Raw genomic sequence first — 17,887 nt, 5'->3', positions numbered from 1 at the left:
TTCAGTTTTCCATTGCCTTATTGCAGTAATTTTATCCAAAATGCTTAGACTCTTCTGCAAGCTTAATTGTATTTTTCTTGCTTCATTTTACAGGACTGCGGTAAGATGCATAGGCACGTTCCAGTGGTAAGTGCCAAGTCTTTTGTTCACATAAATATCTGTTGACTGAAAAAGATGCAATGTTCTGTTTGTCCAGTTTACAATGATAGAAAGTTATCTATGCTTATAGTGGCATGTGATTTTGTTATATCTAAGGTTTTATATTGTGAATCCTCCCTGTTTCTCTACCTCTGCTTCGCAGTCAGTATGTATGTGTTGGATAGAATGTTGGTGTGGATGGTGATGTCATTGGAATGCTCCTGGTGGGGCGCTATTTACATCTTTACTGGAAAACCTACTTAACATCAAAGAACAATAAACATATTAATTTGTAACCTAACCACTTCTACTGGATCTCCTTCCTACGATACAACAGATTTGTACACAGAAGAGGTAAACTTTCTAACGCAATAACATTAACCCGAAGTTACAAGGGCCAAATGCAACCAACAACATAAATTAAAACATATTTTTTTTATATGTAGTTCATTCAGATTTCACATCTGTTTTGAGTGGGATAGTGCAGTTAGATAAACAAATGGAGGCCGCATTTGTGGAATATATAGCATTTGGTCCTCAGATCGAGTTAATTTTTGGATATTTCGTAACATTGAATATCATGTATAGTGGGTTCGAGAATATCATAGTTAGAATATCAAATAACATAACACATTGTAACCTAAATATCGTTCAGAAAAATATTATCACATTGGAGTTAATATTAGAAAATCTCAACATAATAGGCTGAAAATTTGTAAACAATATTTATGACATTATATTTATGTCAGACAATATTTCTGACTACGATGTTCCGACATACCACTCTAGCTATACACTTAAAATACAATTATATTTCGGTACAGATAGGATGCAGTGAGATAGTATGCTGATAGATAAAATGCTTTTACAGCCAATGTAGAACATGCCTCGAATGTGAGGAACACAAAGCCATAAAAATGCAATTCCGAACTGGAAATAAGGAAACACAAGTTTGCAGACAGCTAATTTTCACAAACTTTCAAGAGGATTATGTAGGAAAGGATCTAAAGAAACAGGTTAGTTTTAGATTCCTTACCTTAGAATATCCCCAGGCGTCAGACTGGATCCGGAAACCTTTGCGTAGCAGTACCCTTGAGCGTCAGTAGGCGTCGTCTGCGGCTCCGCATCCATCGTTGGCGCCGGGATGACGTCGCCGGAGTACTTAGACGCCGCCCTCGTGCGCTGACGTTAGTTATTCTTTTTTTCGTGCCAGCAAGCGCCGATCCGAAAAAAGTAGTACCCGTAGTGAATTTTTGACTAACTTTTTTGATAATTTTTGATCATCTTTCAAAGTCTCTCGACTCCGACGGTGCCGGTAGGGATGCCCGGGTTCACACCCTGCGTCGATTGCAACCGACTGATGTCGGTTACCGACCCCCATCGCATGTGCCTTCACTGTCTGGGCCCCTACCACGACGACAAGTCCTGCTCCGACTGCCGGGCCCTGACATCCAAAGCTAGACGGGAGCGGTCCCGCAAGCGACACGAGCTCCGGCAGTCGGCCCCGCGCCGCTCGAGGTCCCGGTCCGGAAGGAGGTCGAGGGACTGGTCGCGGGCCGGAGTCACCACAGTTCCAGGACGTCATCAGTCTTCGGGCTCAAAGTCCTCCAGTAAGAGGCACAAGAAGTCGAAGAGGCGACATCGCTCTTCTGACTCCCCCCGACGCTCGCGCGGCGCGGCCGGGGATTCGGGCGACACCGCACATGTGGCTCCGCTGGAGCTGCAGGCGTCGCGGCCTGCTCCATACCCGCCGGTCCCTGGGCAGAACGCGATGCCGGAGGAAATCGAGGCCTTCCTCATGGCCATGAGTTCGCTCACTCCTCCGTCGGGTTCGGGCCCAGCGGCCCCGACTGTGTCCCCAAGCGGGCCGGGTGCTTCGGCCCCGGTGTCGTCGGTGACTTCGGTCCCGACGCCGCAGTGCCCCGCTGGATCCGGTTCCGGATCAGGGTCGTCGCCGGTCGACCTTACGACCTCGCTGGCGCTGGCCCCCAGGGTGTCGCCTCCGGCGCCATCCCAGGACGACGTTGTCACCTGTCCAACCCTCGATTCGGGTCCAACGCCGGTAGGAGATTTTTACTTCTGCGACCCGGCCCCATCCTTTGACCCTGAGTATCAGGAGATGGGTGGCGAGGAGGATTGAAAGGGGTCCGAGGACCCTCTGGCACGTGAGTGGCAGTCTTCTCAGGACTGGGCAGGTGAGCTAGGGGAGGCCAGTGGTCTGGACACTTCACCAGACACTGGTTTTGTCTCCCCTCCTACCGTGGCTACGGAGGAGGGGGCTGCCTTTAGTGTGGTGCTGATGCGGGCTGCCAAGGCCTTGGGCCTTGAGCTCCCCGTCGCGGCCGTGAGGACTAACCTTCTCACTGAGGTCCTTAAACCGCAGGCAAGCTCGACTGAGCCTCTGCTGCAGTTTAATGAGACCTTGTCAGACGTTCTTCTGGGCACTTGGTCCAAGCCCGCTACAGGTCCGCCTGTAGATAGGAACGTGGCCAGGCGCCACCGCCCGGCTCCGGGCGACCCTTGCTGCCTGTCCACCCACCCCACCCCGAGAGCCTGGTCATCCAGGCCTCTAACTCCCAGACTGCATTCCCGATGGCTCCTCCGATCGGGAATCCAAGAGGTACGAACAGTATGGTAAAAAGATGTTCTCCTCACTTAGTTTGGGGTTCCGGTCAGTCAACACCGCGTGCCTCTTGGGCCGTTACACCCACTTTCTGTGGGACACGGTCACAGACGTGCTGCCACAATGTCCGGAGGGGGTCCGGACTAAACTCACCCAAGCCCTTGTGGAGGGTCACGGTCACGGTATTCCATCCGGTGTCGGCTGGATACCACGGATTCGCTGGTCAGAGCAATGGCAACGACGGTGGCGATTCGTCGCCACGCCTGGCTGAGGTCCGCCAACTTTTTGTCGGATGTCCAAAACACCCTTATGGACATGCCGTTTGATGGCCGTTGCCTCTTTGGCGACAAGGTAGACAGTGCGCTTGAGCGCTTTAAGGACTCCAGGGCTACGGCCAAGTCCTTGGGCCTCTCGGCCCGCGCCAGCAAACTGTTGCCTTTTGCTCCTTTTGTGGCCAAGGAAGGGGCGCCCCACACGTCCTGCCAGCCTGGTAACCGCCGTGGCGGCGGTCGGTGACAACTGCAAGGTCAGTCCACACCTACCCCTGCAGAATCCGCCTCGAAACCCTCCTAGTCCGAGCTTGTCCACGTGACGCCAGTGAGGGGCAGGGTTCGCCATCACCTCCTCCACTGGTGCACTGTCACATCGGACAGGTGGTGCTGCAAATCATCCGAGGGGGCTACTTCCTCCCTTCGAGGTGACCCCTCCAGCCATGCCACTGCAGTACCATTGCATGTCGGGGGATCACTTGAGTCTTCTGCGAGAGGAAGTTACGGCCCTCTTGGCCAAGGGGGCCATCGAGCGCATTCCTGGGCCAGAAGTTGGGTGTGGTTGTTACTCCCACTACTTTCTGGTTCCCAAGAAGGGCAAAGGGGGCCTACGCCCTATCTTGGACCTGCGGAACGTCAACGGCTTCCTCCGGAAGGAGAAGTTCAAGATGCTGACTTTGGCTCAGGTCTTAGCTGCCCTGAACCCGGAGACCGGATGGTGGCGTTGGACTTGCAGGACGCTTATTTTCACATCCCCGTCCTGCCGGCCCACCGGCGTTACCTGGGGTTCATGGTAGGCCACTAGTACTTTCAGTTTACCGTGCTCCCCTTCGGCCTTACCAGCACCCCACTGATGTTCACGAAAGTGATGGCGGTGGTCGCAGCTCATCTGCGCAGGTTAGGGGTTTCAGTCTTCCCCTACCTCGACGACTGGTTGTTGAAGGCTGGCTCGCCCCAGACAGTCGTCAGCCACCTCCAGACTACGGCCGACATCCTGCACCTGCTGGTGTTCTCCATCAATGTGCCAAAGTCACACCTTTGTCCCTCTCAGAAGCTCCTCTTCATCAGAGCGGTTCTAGACTCGGCGCAGTTTCAGGGTTTATTTTCCCGAACAGCGGGTTTGGGATATTCAGGCTCTGATTCCGATCTTTCAGCCGTTATCCCGAGTCTCGGTCAGGTTTACGCTGCGGCTGATGGCCTCCTGCATCCTTCTGAAGCATCACGCAAGGTGGCGGATGCGGGCTCTGCAGTGGGACCTGAAGTTTCAGTGGGCCCAGCATCAGGGCAACTTGTCCGACCATGTCTTGATCTTGGAGGGCACTGCAAGACAGTTGCAGTAGTGGCTCACTGACCGCGATTGGGTCAGCGGCAGATCCCTCTCCTTACCCCAACCGGAGCAAGTAGTTGTGACGGACGTGTCCCTACAGGGCTGGGGGGCCACATGGGAGAGGCGGATATCAGAGGCCTCTAGTCTCCGGCGGAGTTCCGGCTCCACATCAACCTTCTGGAGCTGCGGGCGATCCGGCTTGCACTGAACGCATTCCTCCCCTCTGTCCGGGGGATTGTAGTGCAGGTGTTCACGGACAACACCACCGCCATGTGGTACTGCAACAAACAGGGCGGGGTGGGGTCGTGGACCCTATGCCAGGAGGCTCTGCGCCTCTGGCAGTGGCTGTAACATCAGGGCGTGACCCTGGTGGTTCAACACCTGGCAGGTTCCCTGAATGCCAGGGTGGATGAAGTCCGCCATCGGTGCATGATGAATCACGAATGGCGTCTGAACTCGAACGTGGCGCAAGGCCTCTTTCAGCAGTGGGGAGAGCCTTGGTTAGATCTATTTGCCACAGAAGAGAACGCACAATGTCATCAGTTCTGCACGTTGGAATTTCCAAGGTGGCACTCGCTCGGAGACGCTTTTCGTCGCGAGTGGAGCTGCGGTCTGTTGTACGCCTTTCCGCCTATACCACTTCTGCCCAGAGTGCTGAAGAAGATTAGGCGCGACCGGGCCCAAGTCATCCTTGTGGCTCCGGACTGGGCACGAAGATACTGGTATCCTGAGCTACTCAGCATGTCTGTCGATCCCCTGATTCGTCTGCCTCTTCAGGAGGACCTTCTGTCGCAGCAGCAGGGGACGGTCCTCCACCCGAACCTGTCCAGTCTCCACTTACATGCGTGGAGATTGAGCGCCGGCAGTTGAGGCCATTTGACTTGCCCCCTGAAGTCTGTAATGTAATTCTGGCAGCCTGGCGTCCCTCCACAAAATCAGTATACGACTGCAGGTGGAACAAATTTGTGGCATGGTGCACAGCAAAGGCTGTGGATCCCCTTTCTGCCCCTCTTTCAGAGGTTCTCCTCTTTCTTCTCTCTCTTGCCTAGCAGGGCTCTGCTCTCGGCACTATCAAGGGCTACCTCTCTGCTATTTCCGCCTTCTTAAGGCTCCCTGATCAGCCCTCTTTGTTCAAGTCCCCAGTTGTAAATAGGTTCTTGAAGGGCATCACTCATATGTTTCCTCCTGTTCCTTTTGTGATGCCTCAGTGGGACTTGAAACTTGTTCTGATCTATCTGATATTCGCTCCTTTCGAGCCACTTCATAACTGTCCTCTTCGTCTACTTACTCTGAGGACTGCATTCCTGGGTGCCATCACCTCTGCCAGGAGGGTGAGTGAGCTCCAGCCTCTTTCCTCTAAACCTCCCTTCCTTTCTGTCCATTCGGACAAAGTTGTGTTGCTGACGCGGCCCTCTTTCCTGCCCAAGGTAGACACAGCCTTCCACATCGGGCAGTCCATCACCTTGCCCACCTTCTTTCCGCCTCCGCATCCCTCGAAAGATGAAGAGAGGCTCTACCGTCTGGACCCAAAACGTGCGCTCTCATTCTATTTGGATCGTACACGCCAGTTCCGGGTGGATGACCAACTCTTTGTTGGTTACGTGGGCGCTAAGAAAGGTCTGGCGGTGCACAAGCGGACCATCTCTCGGTGGGTCGTGTTGTGCATCACGGTATGCTACTCTTTGGCTAAAAGGGAGCCTCCTGTTGGGCTGAGGGCCCATTCCACGCGGGCCATACCAGCTACTACTGCCCTGGGTCAGGGAGTCCCCTTGCAGGACATCTGTCAGGCAGCTACGTGGGCCTCGCTGCACACATTTGCAAGACACTACTGCCTGGACAGCCATGTCCGGAGAGATGTTTTGTTCGGCCGTTCCGTTCTCCAGGACTTTCTGGTGTGATCATTGGTTCGCAGACCCACCACCGGGGTTGGCATTGCTGGGGTATCTATTCTAAGGTAAGGAATCTAATACTAACCTGTTTCTTTCAGATGCACACGTTACTCACCTTTGGTAACTATATATCTGTAAGAAACAGTAGTTAGTATTAGATTCCTTACTGCCCCAGCCATCCTCCCCGTTCTGCGAACCGATATCTAGGGTTAAGGTCATCCCCTTTCAGGGCACTAGTTTCATGGCACCAGTGTTGGTTTTTATCATGGCTCTGCGTTTCTGGCGCGGAAAAGCTATGTATAAGAACTGACATCCGCGCGCGAGGGTGGCGTCTAAGTACTCCGGCGACGTCATCCCGGCGCCAACGATGCCGATGACGGATGCAGAGCCGCAGACGACGCCTACCGACGAGCAAGGGTACCGCTACGCAAAAGTTTCCGGATCCAGTCTGATGCCTGGGGATATTCTAAGGTAAAGAATCTAATACTAACTACTGTTTCTTACAGATATATCGTTACCGAAGGTAAGTAACTTGTGCATTATGTACGAACAGTGGAACATCACAGGTCAAAACAAAAAACCTGCTAGGAGAAACATAAATAGAGCAAGACTGTGGGCCTGATTTAAAGTTCGGTGGAAGGTTATGCCGTCACAAACGTGACGTATTTCCCGTCCACCGTATTCCAAGTGCCTTTGGATATAATGCATTTGGCTAATGGAGTATCTGTCACATTTGTGATGGAGTATCCTGCACTCGAGACTCTAAATCAGGCCCTTTGTCTTTTGTGTAAGTGCTTGCGTGTGTGTGTGTTTGCTCGCACACAAGCTTTTACATACATGGTACAGGTATTCCAGTGCTGGGATATGCATATTGGTTGCAAGATCAAATAAGGCTCCAGAGAGACCACCAAGATCTCGGGATCCAGCTAGTTTTCTAGCAAACTCTGTGTTGGACTGCCACAGGTCAAGCGAGTAGGAGAAAGATAATACAAATTTGGGTAGACAGGTTCAACTGCACCTCTGTTTAGTATAAGATGGTCAGTGCATTTCCATGAGCATTAGTTGCCATTAAGGTCAAATATTCAGCTGCCCACCTCGAGCCTTCTGGCTAGGAACAATGGGGTCCAGGCTTTCCTCTGCACCTCAGTTTTCCTTGGGTTAGCTCAGAATTTCCACAGAAGGAAAAGTCAGCAGATGCACGGAAGGCCATTGCACGTTTAGCGTGCCTTCAGGCTTAGGGGGTTCTTTAGAGTCCGGCAGATGTCCTCCCCTCCTTGTTTAGTTTGTATTTGCAAAACTCTAAGTAGCCCACTTAGTCCCAGCCTGAAAGGACGTGGGCAGCACGATGCTGTTGCACGCCTATAATTAGGAAACGCCACAGTAAAAGGATCCAAATAGGCCCAAATCCAAGAGATGATCACTGTCCTGCATGACAGCTCCTGTTTATACTGTTTCATATGTATATATGTAGAACTGGCAGCTGAGCACACGCCCTCTGCCAATCAGTGCCTGGTACATCCTTCCAGTTCAAATATCTAACTGTCGTTCAGACCTAGCATATGGGCTAAAATGAGTCTACTCTGTCAGGTACACAGTGTGGTGTCTTCCATCTTGGAAAGTGAGCCTCGTTGAACCCTTCTATGTCAGGGCTGGGGACTCCTGGATAGGTATGGGCGGAAAATCCGTTCCGCTCGCGGATTTTGCGGATTTTCGGGAAATTCGCAATCCGCGAGATTCGCGAATCTCCCGCAAAATCCGCAAATCCGCGAGCAGCGGATTTTGCTCGCACTGCTCGCACTGTTCGCGTGAGTTCGCGGCTTCCCAGTACAACTTCGCGCCCCGCGAATAAGTGCTAAATTGCAGAAATACGATCTTAGCAAAACTGAAACTACTTACCAGGTTCAAAAGTTCAGGCTCATCATTAGTAGCCATTTCCTGTAGTGCTTCCTGAGGGGCCCCTCCAGAGTTCAGTTGCCAGTTGCAACTATTATGTGACCCTGCTCTGAACCTCAGAATAGTTACACATATGCCACAAAGGTCCTGAATTACAGCTAAGGGAGACAAGCAGGAGCCAGGCTGGAAGTTAAAATCCATTAATCAGCCCCTAATTCATTATTGTCAGTTGGGGCAGGGCAGGTGTTGTAACTAATTTTGCAACAATGAAAGCACTTAGCAAGTGCAAAAGATCACTAATCAGGGCGCACTAAGGAAGCAGGTGCCAGCTAAAAAAATATTCTGTGACACATTAATCAGCCCCAAATTAATTCAGGTCACTTGAGGCAGGGAAGGTGTGCTTTGCTTTGCCGAAAATAATGTACACTGGACAACCAGAGGGTGTGGTGATGAAACAGAGGGTGGCATGGGTGGGCCAGAGGGTGGCATGAGTAGTCAGAGAGTGGCAGTGGTGACAGAGAGTGGCAGTGATGAAGAAGAGTGTCCCAAACAGGCTGGACACGTAGAAACAACAAGTTCGCAAAACTTGCGACCCGACAGGTAAGTTCGCAAATTGCGAAATTGTAAAAACCCTCGCGAACTGGCAGAAACACGGGCGAACACACCAAAAAAAAAATCCGCAAATTCGCGGGAATTCGCGGATTTTGCGGATTGCGAGTTCGCAAATCCGCAAAATTCGCGAACGCGAGATCCGCAAAATTCGCCCATGCTTACTCCTGGATCACTTTACAGATATCACAGCAGGCCTCAGTGAAACCTGTTGGAGGCATCCTCGAAAACCATAGGAATAAGACCATCCATAGGCTGGATAAATTGTTGTTGGATTTCTTCCTTGCTCTGTTGACTGCATAATGTGGTTTACTATTCCTAATCAGTGTAGCCACATTTACATTGGGAATATTTCTAAGTAAATACTGGCCTGCAAATCTTGGAGAACCAAGTAATTTTCTCAGCCAGGAATGCCACTCAACTCAGTCCTGCGCTATGTAATAAGCATTAACCTAAGGTTAGTCTATAGCCAGATTCATTGCGTGGTAGAAGCTTCCACCTTTAACCAATAGGGACACCTGGCAGATTGTTGTGTTTTGTCAAGTGCAAACATGGCACCTTGAAGCCACTTTTACCATCACCTTTGCCAATCATGCTTAGTGTTTATGACTGGTCTTGGGGGCTGATAGTGAGGGCTGGAAATGACCATCTTTTGCTTGGCACGCCCTCAGATTTGTTTTGCCTTCTTTTACTGAACCCGTGTTTGTTGACCATAGTATTTTGCACACGTTCTCCTGCTAACCAATAGTAAAATGTGCTCTCATATTAAGTCTGACTCCTTTGTGCCAAACTACCAGAGGGTTGTTTAGTGACTTTTGTGGTTACCTCAACAAGGATTGTGATTGTTATTTGAGGTGGGTTCTCATCCTCTCAACAAATACTCCTCGGGCTGGATGCACAAAAGCAAACATATCGATTATCTAATTGTGATTTTTTTTGTGAATCACAATTCCTAAATTGCTTTTCCTAATGTATAAAACTTTTTAAAATTGCATTAGCATTTCGTTTTGGGTCGCAAATAGACCTACCTTATGAATATTAATGAGGTTGGTCGCATTTTGAGACCCACTGGGATTCGCTGCTATCCCACAGATGGTGGCCTGTTGGGGTCAGACCACCAGGTTTGTTATTGCTTTTAAATACAGAAATCTTTTTTTTAACATAGCCCTTTTGCCTTAAAGAATAATGGGATGAGTTTAAAAAGAATAAAATAAAACTTTGAAATTTAATTTTTTAGGAGCTGGCTCTTGAACAATTGCCTGCTCTTAAAAAAATATTTTTCCAACCATTCTCAAAAGTGAAAGGGTCCCTTTGGGACCCCTTCGCATTTGTGAATGGGTTACCACCAACTTTTAGTAGACGGTAAATTGCAAATGTTTTGCGACAGCATTTATGTCGCAAACCATTTGCACATAACACTGCGATTCGGTATTAAGAAGGGACACCCTTAACATGCCCCTTCCAAATACCGAATCGTAAATCTCAAATTGCGATTTGGTAAGTTTTTGAATTGCAATTTAGGCTTTGTAAATCAGAAAAAGCATTTTTGCTGTCGCAATCGACTGGATTCTGTGAATTAGGCTGTTTGTTAACGCAAAAATGCTTTGTACAGCTGGCCCCAATTTCTTACGGTGAGTTATTCAGTTGGTGATGCTCAGTTGGTCAATGGAGGCAGCTGTTCAAAGCGAAGTTGAAGAACAGGTGGAAGACCTTCCTAGAAACTACAATCTCCAGGAACTCCATTGGAAGCTTCGATAGAGTCTGGGAAGCAAGAGAGTTATGACTCCATGAGAGGAATGTTTCAATCAGAAGTTTGGTCTTTTGAAGCTGCAAGTAGATGTCTTTCTGACCAGCCTCACCATCCAGACTGGGAATGTGTGGATGGTGTTATTCAGTGACTTAACGTGCTGGTAGATTACCTGTCTGATTTCACAGAAAACTCAGTTTTATTTGGAATCAATAGAAACAGATGGTACGCCCAAAATGTATTATTCCCTTTTTACTAAAACACTGATCAGTTTAAAGATGACATAGAGGCAGAGAAAATATTTACTGTACTGGACTTCAGGAAAATCACATAGTCACAGACAGTGCACTGATTAGCCCTTTATGTACCCACTCAAATGCCATTTCCCGCAGGTTCACAAGTTTACTTTTGTATGTTAAGCTGCAGCTTTCCTTCAAACAGGCAAGATCTGAGCTTTCACCTGCAGACATCAAGCACAATACAGCCTGACACTCTTCCTTTGGTGATCCGTTGTGCAGTAAACTTTCGTGCCCTGACAAAAGCATCAATGTGCTGGGCCTGTTTCAGGAGACAGTTAGCTGACGGAAGACCTTGATTGGGATTGGTCCCCTAGACTGCTGAAACTGTGGGAGTGCAAGGATACTTAATATTACATATTGAAGATATCATTATAATAATTTCTCACCACGTTCCTTCTTGCCATCCAAAAAGTAATTCTCCTAGGTATTTAAGCACATTGTCTGTATCATTGTGCAGAAATTGACCTTTTTCTCTGGAATGCCAATGCTTTCCCTCGACTTCTTTCATTCCAATTCTCCCATCCGGATTCTGAAAGAGTGTTCGCTTATCCAGACCTATCCAGAGTTTAAATCTCAGGGCTACCCTCTCTATAAGATGTCTCTGATTTCTTCTAGCTTTATGCAGATTGCTCACTGACAACAACATTGAGAAAGTATGGGTAACTGCAGTGACAATGAACCTCATGGTGGGAGCCTGGCTTTGAGGTCTGGGGAATTCCAAAGGTTTATAGAGAACAATGGTGTAAAAAGAGCACCAGACCTATCTCGTCTACAATTTCCCTGTTGAATGCAGTTTTTAGGGACTCAGCTGTGCCTCCTACTTCCTTCTTTCTCGATGCCCCTGATTTTCCACACACCCTAACCTTAAATGTAATCTTTTGATCTTTGATTAAAGCACGAGAATTCCAAAGTAATCTTCTTTGAGTCACCTCCACATATCTCAAATACTCCTACATGCTTACACATGAATATTCACCGAGCTTTGACCTTCAGCCAGGTCAGTGCTCAACAGCCCTTCTACCACAAGAGCTTACAGTCATCTTTTGGCCGGGCCCAGTGCAGTCTGAGCAAAAAGTCCTGGATTTTACCACAGTGTGTGCTGTCTGCCCGAGTCCTCACAGTGGCTTCATTGATGTTACTGATGATTTGTTGTATAATCTTTGACATCATGCAGGAGGTCACGATTAGTGGATGGACACGGTTGTGCTGCTCATCATATTTAGCATTTTATTTTGCGAGAATTGCAACATCGCTGCAACATTGAACCCAGGCTGTTTTTTTTAAGTTTCAATGGTTTCTTTTAACAAATATTATTTCTTTTCTGACTACAACGTCCCTTTAACAAGTCTTCTTCAGCTTATTTTGGGAGGTTGAAATGAATTCCCATGGCTTCTGGCCGAAGTGAGTCGTGCATAGCTTGTCCTGTGCACATCCACTGTGCTTTGGCCATGTGCAGCAGCTCAGGGTTCTGGGTGTGGTATCCACCAAAGACATAGGGCCTGGTGAACCCCCATGCCCCTACACCTAGCTGCACACAAGTTTCAGTTGTCCATAGTGAACTCTTGGAACAGGGAATGACTTTAAGACGCATCCTGCATTCAGTCCCTGTTAACCTAGAGCGCACTGTGCATGGTTCGTGCCCAGTCATTTACTGTGCATGGTCCCTGCCCAGTCATTTACTGCACATGGTCCATGTCCAGTCATTTAATGTGCATGGGCCGTGCCAGTCATTTACTGTGCATGGTCCGTGCCCAGTCATTTACTGTGCATGGTCCGTGTCCAGTCATTTACTGTGCATGGTCAGTGCCCTGTCATTTACTGTGCATGGTCCGTGTCCAGTCATTTACTGCGCATGGTCCGTGTCAGTCATTTACTGTGCATGGTCCGTGCCCATTCCTTTACTGTGCATGGTCCGTGCCCAGTCATTTACTGCGCATGGTCCGTGCCCAGTCATTTACTGCGCATGGTCCGTGTCCAGTCATTTACTGTGCATGGCCCGTGCCCAGTCATTTACTGTGCATGGTCCGTGCCCAGTCATTTACTGTGCATGGTCCGTGCCAAGTCATTTGCTGCGCATGGTCCGTGTCCAGTCATTTGCTGTGCATGGTCAGTGCCCAGTCATTTACTGTGCATGGTCTGTGCCCAGTCATTTACTGTGCATGGTTCGTGTCCAGTGATTTCCTGTGCATGGTCAGTGCCCAGTCATTTATTGTGCATGGTGAGTGCCCAGTCATTTACTGTGCATGGTCCGTGTCTAGTCATTTACTGTGCATGGTCCGTGCCCAGTCATTTACTGTGCATGGTCCGTGCCCAGTCATTTACTGTGCATGGTCCGTGCCCAGTCATTTACTGCGCATGGTCCGTGTCTAGTAATTTACTGCGCATGGTCCGTGCCCAGTCATTTTCTGCGCATGGTTAGTGCCCAGACATTTACTGCGCATGGTCCGTGTCCAGTCATTTACTGCGCATGGTCCGTGTCCAGTCATTTACTGCGCATGGTCCGTGCCCAGTCATTTTCTGCGCATGGTCCGTGTCCAGTCATTTACTGCGCATGGTCCGTGTCCAGTCATTTACTGCGCATGGTCCGTGTCCAGTCATTTACTGCGCATGGTCCGTGTCCAGTCATTTATTGTGCATGGTCCGTGCCCAGTCATTTACTGTGCATGGTCCGTGCCCAGTCATTTACTGTGCATGGTCCGTGTCTAGTCATTTACTGTGCATGGCCCGTGCCCAGTCATTTACTGTGCATGGTCCGTGCCCAGTCATTTACTGTGCATGGTCCGTGTCCAGTCATTTACTGCGCATGGTCCGTGTCCAGTCATTTACTGTGCATGGTCAGTGCTCAGTCATTTACTGTGCATGGTCTGTGCCCAGTCATTTACTGTGCATGGTTCGTGTCCAGTGATTTACTGTGCATGGTCAGTGCCCAGTCATTTACTGTGCATGGTCTGTGCCCAGTCATTTACTGTGCCTGGTCCGTGTCCAGTCATTTACTGTGCATGGTGAGTGCCCAGTCATTTACTGTGCATGGTCCGTGTCTAGTCATTTACTGTGCATGGTCCGTGCCCAGTCATTTACTGTGCATGGTCCGTGCCCAGTCATTTACTGCGCATGGTCCGTGTCCAGTCATTTACTGTGCATGGTCTGTGCCCAGTCATTCACTGTGCATGGCCCGTGTCCAGTCATTTACTGTGAATGGTCAGTGCCCAGTCATTTACTGTGCATTGTCCGTGTCCAGTCATTTGCTGTGCATGGTCCGTGTCAGTCATGTACTGTGCATGGTCTGTGCCAAGTCATTTACTGTGCATGGTCCGTGTCCAGTCATTTACTGTGCATGGTCCGTGCCCAGTCATTTACTGCGCATGGTCCATGCCCAGTCTTTACTGTGCATGGTCCGTGCCCAGTCATTTACTGTGCATGGTCCGTGTCCAGTCATTTACTGCACATGGTCCATGCGCAGTCTTTACTGTGCATGGTCCGTGCCCAGTCATTTACTGTGCATGGTCAGTGCCCGATCATTTACTGTGCAAGGTCCGTGTCCAGTCATTTACGGTGCATGGTCGGTGTCAGTCATTTACTGTGCAAGGTCCCTGCCCAGTCATTTACTGCGCATGGTCCGTGCCCAGTCATTTACTGCGCATGGTCCGTGCCCAGTCATTTACTGTGCATGGTCCTTGCACAGTCATTTACTGCGCATGGTCCGTGCCCAGTCATTTGCAGTTACCTGTGAACGAAGGGCATGGACTTCAGGGAATATCCCTTCGTCATGACCCGTACCCAGGCTTTGTGATCCAGAAACATGCTGCATAGTATGTATTTAAGTGTGAAGGAAGGGCCATTCACAAAAAGAAGTTTTGGGGCATTTTTAACTGAGCCGTTTGATGGCTTAGGGCTAGTTTCATGGACAGTCTCCCTATATCTGAAGATGTCTCCAGTCATTCCTGCTGACACTTTACGTTTTCAGGGTGGCAGTGCATCTATTTTGTACCTTGGCAGCAAGTCCTGGTGATATTCTGGTGCCCATTTTACCATAAACTGTTCTGGAGTGCGAGTGTTCAGGCTCTGCTTCTGCACAGTCCTCCCCTCACTTTTCCACCTGTAGTTTGAAATACTTTTTTTATCTAGCCTCTTATAGGGAGGTCTTAAAATTGAGGTTAAAGTTGTTTGCAAGTGTATCACCTCAATATTCGTCCCTGATAAATTTTGCAGGCTGCACCCTACATATTTGATTTCCTGGCTCCCATATATAATGCTAATAATTCCCACGTCAGGAGATTTTTTTGACATGGTGAATCAACTTCAACACGTTTAATGCTTTCGGCGTCATCCCACTGTAGTCCTGGATGCTACTGTAAATGTTTTCAGCAAACTGTCCAAATTCCAGTTGGGTGTCCCCCATATCCTGCTTTGCCAAACAACACCAACAATGAAAACTGCAGTCTAAAAGTTCTTCAACCTTCGAAAAGGCTTATGATAATTTCTTCTCAATACACATACCCGATTACAATGATTTGTTCTGTGTTAAAAATAAAGGGCCTTATGTAGGAAGCCTAATATCGGTCGGTAATGGCCGAAATTACCGAATTTCGGCCGTTACCGACCGGTATTAGGTATTTGAGATGTAGGGGCCTAATTTAAGGATTCGAGAATTTACCGAATCGGTATTTTAAGGAATCGGTAAATTACCGAATTCTTAAACACCATTTCGGTAAATTAACGAATCCTTAATGTAGGAAGCACTCAAGTGAGTACTTTTCACTTGTAAGGATTCGGTATTTACCACCAACTACAAGTTGGTGGTAAATAACGAAAACGGTTAAAAAAGCAATGTTGTGCTTTTTTTACAGTGCCATGTGGCAGACATACATGCCCTTAGGGCATGTATGTGTGCCACATGTGCACCCATGCACTATTCAGGGGTGCAATGTGTTCCCCATTTTACTGAATTGGTATTTACTGATTCGGTAATTTCCATTCATTCCTATGGGCCTGGAGGCCCATAGGGATGAATGGGAAATACTGAATCGGTAAATACGGAGGTAAATACCGATTCGGTATTTACAGAATCTTACCAATTCTGTAAAAAATACCGAATGGATACCTACATCCCATTTAACGATTCTAAAATACCGAATCGGTAAAATTCGGTATTTTAGAATCTGTAAATCTGGATTACCTACATCTGGCCCAAAGTGTTGATCAGTGTTAATTTTTTTTTATAGTTAGGTTGCTGTAAAACCGCAACTGAATAACGTGCCTAAAAATTGCCTGCCACGTTCATGTAAATACATACTTTTGGTGAGAAACTTTTCTTTCATAAGTGCTTATTAGTCACCTGCATTGTGTAGCAGCCTAAATGGCCTATTGGGGTACGCGCATGCGCATTAGTGTGAAATGTTCTTCAAACACAAGTTCAAGAACCTGAGGTTAGCATGCACCTTAGCGGAACTCTCCTTGAGTGCACAATAAAAATGTTTAATTCTGTGGTTCTCCAACACACACATGAATTGGCAAGCAACAGGATTTCAGTTGTGCATGGTTATTCAAGATGTATTCGACAAGACGCACATGCGTTGGTTGTACATGATTCTCAAATGTGCATTAGAGAACTGCAACTATTGTTTTTACACACAATGTCCTGGAAAAGAAACATAGCAGAGGCAGTATATATTTAACATACGAATGGCTGAGCCAAATGGCAGATTATATAAAAGGTCTTGGCTGATACCCCAGTCAACATTCTGTGTTTTGAGCATGGGCTGTCCACCTGACATGCACATATGGCAAGTTGGACGTCTCACCACACGGGCCGGGCACCGGGCATTTCCCCAGTGGGCCGGAGTGGTGGGGTCTGGTTTTGTACCCGTGGTGTGCGGTTTTACAGCAGTGCTGCAATATCGGCCTCTGTAACAAAAGCGGGAGCAATGCTTCTTGCTAGCACCCTAGCCTCCCCGCTCCCAGGATCGGTCGAACAGCAATTTACCAGGACTAGTTGCTGTTCCCAAGCCGGCCCTGCTCACCGCCATATCTTTGGTATTGAAATAAGGCTAACAGAAAGAGAAATGCACTCTACAAGGATTGATACGACCCAAATATGTAGGGTGAACTCTGAATTTGATCGGAATTTTAGAGATGCCAACTCTCTCTAAGAATAGATCAAAGTTATCCCCTCTCTTTTATCCAGTATCTCCTTTTGTACCCAGAAGCTAAGCTTGAGCCAGACATGTGACGCTGCGAGAGGCACCCTCGGCGGTCACTCATCGCTAGTTTGAGATTCTGCGTTTTCCATCCTAATACCTCCTTTTTACTCAGCGAGAGGCACCCCAGTAAGCTGGCCTGTAACTGTGGTTAGCTGGTGTGAGGCTGCCTTACATCCCTGCCAAGGTGTCCATCATCGTGGTGACCACCTGCAGATAGATGCAAGGCTACTTGTGACTCTACAAGTTGGATCCTGCGAGGTGGCCCATGACACCTGTGGAGCCTCTGCATCCTGACCTAAAACTGTGCCTGAGAGCCAGCATGCCAGCCAGCAAGGACGAGTTGTTATAAAGAAGATGCTGTTCCCACAGCATGCCAGCACCCATCCTCAAGACCACTGCAATCTGTCTGCAGCCTAGCGCCGATACCCCATAGCTCTCTAGCAAGCAAGTGACACATGAAATGAGAGACCCAAACAAAAGACTTGGACACCAGATTTTTGTTGGAGGGAACTTGCTGATGGTTTCATTTACACATTTAAGCAAGATAAAATTAGGTTAGCCTATGGGTGATCCAAGACGGCCAATGAATGAGCAAGATTTACTGACTACCGGCCTGATTGGCCAAATAGTGCCTGGACTACATACCAACGGGTGCTATAACTCTTGGGATCCTTACCCTGTGACCCCCTAATACTGAACTTACACCCAGATTGCGGAGCGGTACCGGGCAAGCCCCCAGTTGCTCAGGTTTACTGCACGTGAGACTAGCGGGGTGCGGTCCCTTTTTTCCCCGGAGTCCTGCCGTAAAGCCTTACGGGTAGTTGGCCATGACCCTACCCTCTGTGCTCCCTCTGTTTGCATTCTGCACCAGAAACCCTTGGAACGACCCCTAA

The 17,887-nt window shown here is 48.6% G+C and overlaps 1 protein-coding gene across 4 annotated transcripts in view; it reads left to right on the top strand.

The window, feature by feature from the left end:
• ACSL6 (acyl-CoA synthetase long chain family member 6) overlaps positions 1-17,887 on the top strand; it is a 548,884-nt gene that overhangs the window by 297,544 nt on the left and 233,453 nt on the right. For all 4 annotated transcript variants that reach the window (XM_086931549.1, XM_086931550.1, XM_086931552.1 and 1 more), the window contains one exon: positions 94-126. In XM_086931549.1, coding sequence (XP_086787675.1) covers positions 94-126 — 33 coding nt within the window. The remainder of the gene's footprint in view (positions 1-93; positions 127-17,887) is intronic.

The sequence above is a fragment of the Lissotriton vulgaris genome, chromosome 7 (genome assembly GCF_964263255.1).
Source record: "Lissotriton vulgaris chromosome 7, aLisVul1.2, whole genome shotgun sequence".
NCBI classification, from domain to species: domain Eukaryota; kingdom Metazoa; phylum Chordata; class Amphibia; order Caudata; family Salamandridae; genus Lissotriton; species Lissotriton vulgaris.
This window is presented reverse-complemented; position numbering and strand designations above follow the sequence as displayed.